The 6,000-nt window shown below is 42.4% G+C and overlaps 1 protein-coding gene across 1 annotated transcript in view; it reads right to left on the reverse strand.

Annotated features, from left to right (window-relative positions):
- plpp4 (phospholipid phosphatase 4) overlaps positions 1–4,555 on the reverse strand; it is a 248,566-nt gene extending 244,011 nt beyond the window's left edge. Inside the window, exon 1 of the mRNA XM_043712701.2 lies at positions 4,125–4,555. Coding sequence (XP_043568636.1) covers positions 4,125–4,216 — 92 coding nt within the window. The 5' untranslated portion in view covers positions 4,217–4,555. The remainder of the gene's footprint in view (positions 1–4,124) is intronic.
- Between the last annotated feature and the right edge of the window lie 1,445 nt (positions 4,556–6,000).

Genomic DNA, 6,000 nt, shown 5'->3' on the forward strand with positions numbered 1-6,000 from the left:
ACCTGGGGAAATAAAAAGTAGTAAATTGTTTGCTGTTGTCAAAGGCACAGAAATGTTGTTTCGGTATTGAGTACATTTCAACAGCATATTACAACTAGCAGGAACACTAATTTATATCTAATGTTCTGGAGGTATAGTACTTAAGATCTTAAAGGTTTGGAATGCATTAAGAAGTGTAATGAAGTAAACATGTATAAGGATGATTAAAAAAACGATAAATTAGTAATGAATTTTCAGCAAATAGTAAACTTCCAACTCCTTCCATCCAAACGTGCACTTCTCAGGACATCCTTAAAACCGAATAAATATTTTTAAGTGTGGTAACTCATGTTAAGAAAATAAAATGCCATTAATTTAAGCACAACAAGGTTGTATAAAAACCAATGAGATAATTACCAGACATCTATAACTGGCCCATGTTTAACTTTGTATGAATAAACTGGCTTTAAATGGAATAATTGAAAGTTGACAGGGTTGTTAAGAAGGCATACAGTGTTTTAGATTTTATTAATAGAGGGATCGAGTTCCGGAACCATGAGGTTATGCTACAGCTGTACAAAACCCTGGTGCGGCCACACTTGGAGTATTGTGTACACTTCTGGTCACCGCATTATAAGAAGGATGTGGAAGCTTTGGAAAGGGCGCACAGGAGATTTACAAATATGTTGCCTGGTATGGAGGGGAGGTCTTACGAGGAAAGGCTGAGGAACTTGAGGCTGTTTTCGTTGGAGAGAAAAGGTTGAGAGGTGACTGAATAGAGACATATAAGATAATCAGAGGGTTAGATAGTGCGGACAGGGAGAGCCTTTTTCCAAGTATGGTGATGGCGAGCATGAGGGGGCATAGCTTTAAATTGAGGGGTGATAGATATAGGACAGATGTCAGAGGTAGTTTCTTTACTCAGAGTAGTAAGGGTATGGAGTGCTTTGCCTGCAACGGTAGTAGATTCACCAACTTTAAGTGCATTTAAGTCGTCATTGGACAAACATATGGACATACATGGAATAGTGTAGGTTAGATCGGCTTCAGATTGGTATGACTGGTTGGCGCAACATCGAGGGCCGAAGGGCCAGTACTGCGCTGTAATGTTCTATGTTCTATATTCTATAAAGTTAAGCCTAAATTCTTTCCTTAACATAGTAATAATAGTTGAGAGATGAAGATTGGCAGGTAAGTGGAAGAGCACCCCTGCTCTTCTTCAAATTATGTAGTGAACTTTTTCACATTCACCCAAGACTGCAGATGAATCCTTACTTTAATGTTCCATATGAAAGCTGGCACCTCCAACAATGCAGCACTCTGTTGACACTACACTGAAGTGTCAGCCAAGATTATGTGCTAAAGTATGTGGAGAGAACCTTAAACTGATGACCTCTATCTTAAAGACAAGAATGTTATTACTGAACCATGGAGGGACCTTAAAACCCTCCAAGTGCTGCAATGCTTTACTATCAAATTACACTTGTTTATTCTGGGATTACACAAAGTTATTAGTCACCAGATGCAAACCCATTTCCAAGTATTACAGATTTTATTTATATCAGTGAAGTTGACTATAGTTTTGTCACTTATTTGTGTGACTCAAGTAACTATTTATTTCAAGTGTGCAGATGAAAGTGGGGCACAGAGACAATATTTTGTGTGCTTAAGCATGCTATTCTACAAATGTAATTATTTTTCAAAGATTCTGTTTCAGACAAACAAACCTTTTGAGAGTATAATAACATTTACAGAATCATAATGCAGTAATGTAGAACTATACTATTGAGGCCATTTTGTGATGAAAGATAATATTCAGCAGTACAAAGGTTTAAGATTTTTTGGAGTGTTGCATCAAAGATAAATCTCTTCTCCCATGAAGCTGACAGACCTGGTTCAAGTTGCATGCAACTTCACACATTGAAATACATATTTTACTTTTCCAAAAGAAACTCCATGAATATTTCTATTTCTTACATTTGTATTCATGGCTTCAAAAACATTTAAGTCTTTGTTTTAAATCATGAGTAGAACTGATTATTGACAACCAAAAATGGGTGAAGACCTTTGTGATATGAAAAAGTATTCTCCTCAAATTAAACATTGGTAAAAGTCAGAATATTTTGCAGGTTGCAGAGGGAAGTAGGAACCAAAATAGTTAGCATGAGAAAAACATATGGGAATTGTGTTGAAGCTACTGAATCTAATACAAAGGAAGGGTGGTGATGCATTCTGGAGCACTCAAACCCAAAAGATTTCAGGGCAGGAAGATGTACTCAAGGACCAAAATGCATTGTGAGCTGGTGGCATGCTACGTTCAAGTACCCAAGACAAATACGGAAAGGTGGTGCAGTGTGCTGAGGCACTCAAACCTGATGTGAAAGTGTGGTGCAGTAATTTGAAGCTCTTAAGGTGAAACAGTTCTGCTACATGCTAAAGCAGCCAGATCTCAAGTTAAAGACTGATGTGGTGTGCTCAAAGTCCTGATGTTCTCGTAAAGTTTTCAAATCTAGAATGAATGGGTGGCAATATACTGAAATTCTCAAATGTATCAATCAATAAGTTTTCATATTTCACTGTAGAATACCCTGAATCAATAACAGACAATCCCCAATAGGAGGCACCAGCATTAAAATACATTTTTCATCTCCTCATACAACCGTATTCCTTCTGTAAATCAGAGCATTGTGCACTTATTTTCCTGGGGGATGTTTTAAGGCAACATTCGACATCTGCAAACTGCAGCTGCGTTAATTGAATTCTACATTATACCTGATGAGGGAGTAGCACTGCTAAACGTTAAACGCATTAGATGAATAATTTGCTGAAACACAAAAGACTTAGATTAAAAAAATCAGCCAATCAAGACAATTCCCCACTTAAGAGTTGGAAATTAGTTTAACTTTGTACGGTTTGAGCAGATCAGAAATAAAAACATTTTACTTTGCGGGTAATTTGCATGAATAATGATACTAATTGTCTTTATTTAATTTTGTATTAACTTTCATTGAATTTCAGCTGATCAACAGATGTGCTGCAGTACGCATCATACTTGCTGACTGATACATAACCAATTACACCTCCAACACCGTCAATGGAACACATTAATCACACTGGGGAAAGCCTTGATCCTCCTGCCATTAGGATTCTCACACATTGCAACTTACTCAATGTTCAAAAGATACGGGGACACTTTATTTCTTTAGTAACCTGCAAGTGAATATAGCTGGAAGTCAGCCATGTACTGTACCTGTGTAAAAGATGGTGGCTTAAACTGGCAGTCAGGGTAAACCGGAGGAGCAGCTATTAACAGTGACAGTTACCAAGTAATATGGGCTTTAGTCAGAGAACAACAGAATCTGGTCAGCAGACAGGATTGTCTTTGTTTCAAAAGATACTTCTTTTAATATATAAAGAATACCACAACAGCTGAAGGACATGCAGACCAGGACGCGTAGAGTGCTTCAGCATGCTTTGAATAACTGCAGTTGCTGTAGTGTGTCTCCTAGTTTTAACAAGGGGGTGGTGAGGGATATCCTGCAGTAGACACTGACTCTCGTGGATTTTAAACTGGTCAGATCTTATGGTGCAGACATAGTGAGTAACGTCAAGAGAGATGCAGAATGTGTGGTTACGAAAATGATATGGGAGGGTGTTGTGATTTGGAGAGGGGAAGGGGGTGAATTGGGGGTGAATTGGAGAGGGGAAAAGGGGGGAATTGGAGAGGGAAAGGGGGAATTGGAGAGGGTAAGGGGTGAATTGGAGTGAATTGGAGAGGGGAAGGGGGTATTGGCGAGGGGAAGGGGGAATTGGGGGTGACTTGGAGAGGGAAAGGGGGGAATTGGAGAGGGGACGGGGGAATTGGAGAGGGGAAGTGGGGAATTGGAGAGGGGAAGTGGGGAATTAGGGGTGAACTGGAAAGGGGAAGGGAGTGAATTGGGGGTGGTGGGGAAGAAACAAAAGTAGAAGCCACCACAACCACTGAGATCTAGAAAACAATGTATAGTCCTGGAAAAAAAGAGAAGGCAATGGCTTGGACACAAGGGGTATTAGATCCCCATTTACACACGTTGGAAATGGAAATGTTGACAATTTGAGTTTGTTTTAAAGATAAGCAGAGATGAATAGAAGACAGAGCTACTCACACAAAAACTCCAAAGAGGAAAACTCTCATGCCGACCTCTATGGCCAGATCCCACATGTTCTTTCTCTGTGGTTCCTTAGGAGACAACTGCATGACTTGAACTGGCGATTACTTTTTCAAAAATAAACAGATTAAATAACTGGGGGCTATACCCCCCCAAGAAAGCAAGGAGTTGGTTCGGTGGGAAGCAGCTGCGGTGGTTTGACCGCTGTCCCCGTGTGCTATCGGTCAGTGGACTCGGTCAGAGCCGAGTGGGCGAGGGAGAACTCTCAGTGCCGAGCCGAGCATCTCCAGCGCTGAGTTACTGTTACTGATGCTGATGCTGCTACTGCTCCTGTGGCCGCTCTCACCGCCTGCCTGCACGTTAGTGTACGCCAGCGATCAGGTGAGTCTCCGGAGGAGGGGCGACAGCTACTTTCACCACTATGTGTGTATATGTGGATATACACTCTCAGATCCAGGTGATACTCCTGCTCCCTCCCTGTATCCTCTCCTTCCGAAAACAGCAGACCAGGAGGAGGATACGGCTGCATCAGAACAGGAACGCCCCTCTCTCTTTTCCTCCTCCTCCTCTCTCTCCCTTTCCTTCCCTCCTCACTCCTTACCTTCCTCACTGACTCCTTCCTTGTCTTCTCCCCTCACTCCTTACCTCCTCCTCACTCTCCCCTTCCTTTGCCCTTCACTCCTTCCCTCCTCTGACTCCTTCCTTCTCTTCTTCCCTCATTCCTTCCCTCCCTCTCTGACTCCTTCCTTCTCTTCTTCCCTTCCTCTCTGACTCCTTCCCTCACTCCTTCCCTTACTATCTCCCTCCCTGTCTCCTTCCTTCCCTCCCTCTCTCCCTCAATCAGACAAGTGCTTCCTCACTCACGTCTCATCACCACCTCTCACTGTCAGCACCTCTTGCCCCAAATAAGTGAGTGACCCTGAAACCCTCAGCCCACCTCTGCAGATCATTTTCTTTATTTTTGAAAACCAGGGTTTATTTCTTCAGAGGATGAGGTCTTCCAGATGAGAAGTCACCCAGGAATTGATTCACCCGCTTATGTAGCTTTAGGTGTTTTCAGATTTTGACGTGCTCACCCGCAAATCACAAAATCCCTACAGTGTGGAAGGAGGCCATTCAGACCATTGAGTCCACACTGACCCTCCCACCCATACTCACATCCCCACCCTATCCCTGTAACCCATGGCTAACCCACCTCGGCTGCATATCCTTGGACACTATGGGTGATAGCCAATCCATCTAGCCTCCACATCTTTAGACTGTGGGAGGAATCTCAAGCAGACAGGCGGAGAATGCTCAAACTCCAGACAGAGTAGCCTGAGGCTGGAATTGAACCCTGGTCCCTGACGTTGGAAGGCAGCAGTGCTAACCACTGAGCCACCATGCCACTCACATCTGGGACATGAAGCTGGACCTTCTGACCCATTAGTAGGGTCACTACTACTGTTACCACAAGAGTCATTTTAACTCAGCTCTTGTGATTTGGAACCTATCTGTTCCCATTTGTTATGTTACACCTTTGGAGCAGATGTGTTTCGAACTACACTCCCTCATGAGGCACCGACTTCTGAAAATGAGATTAATGAAGAAAGGAGAAATTTACAAATGGATATGGATAGGTGAAATAGCCAGAATTTGGCAGATTGAGTTTAACATGAATAAGTGTGAGGTCATCCACTTTGGTTGGAGGATTAGAAAGGCAATGTGATATCTAAATGCAGAGAGATTTCGGAGTGCTTTGGTGCAGAGGGAAATCTGGGTTCCTCATGCATGAATCACAGAAAACTAGTATGCAGGCACATCAGGTAATGAGGAAGGCAAATGGAATTTTGGCATTTATTGCTAAAAGAAGGGAGTACAAAAGTGGGGAAGT

The sequence above is a fragment of the Chiloscyllium plagiosum genome, unplaced genomic scaffold (genome assembly GCF_037043375.1).
Source record: "Chiloscyllium plagiosum isolate Xiang-an unplaced genomic scaffold, Cpla_swu_hap1 HiC_scaffold_22, whole genome shotgun sequence".
NCBI classification, from domain to species: Eukaryota; Metazoa; Chordata; class Chondrichthyes; order Orectolobiformes; family Hemiscylliidae; genus Chiloscyllium; species Chiloscyllium plagiosum.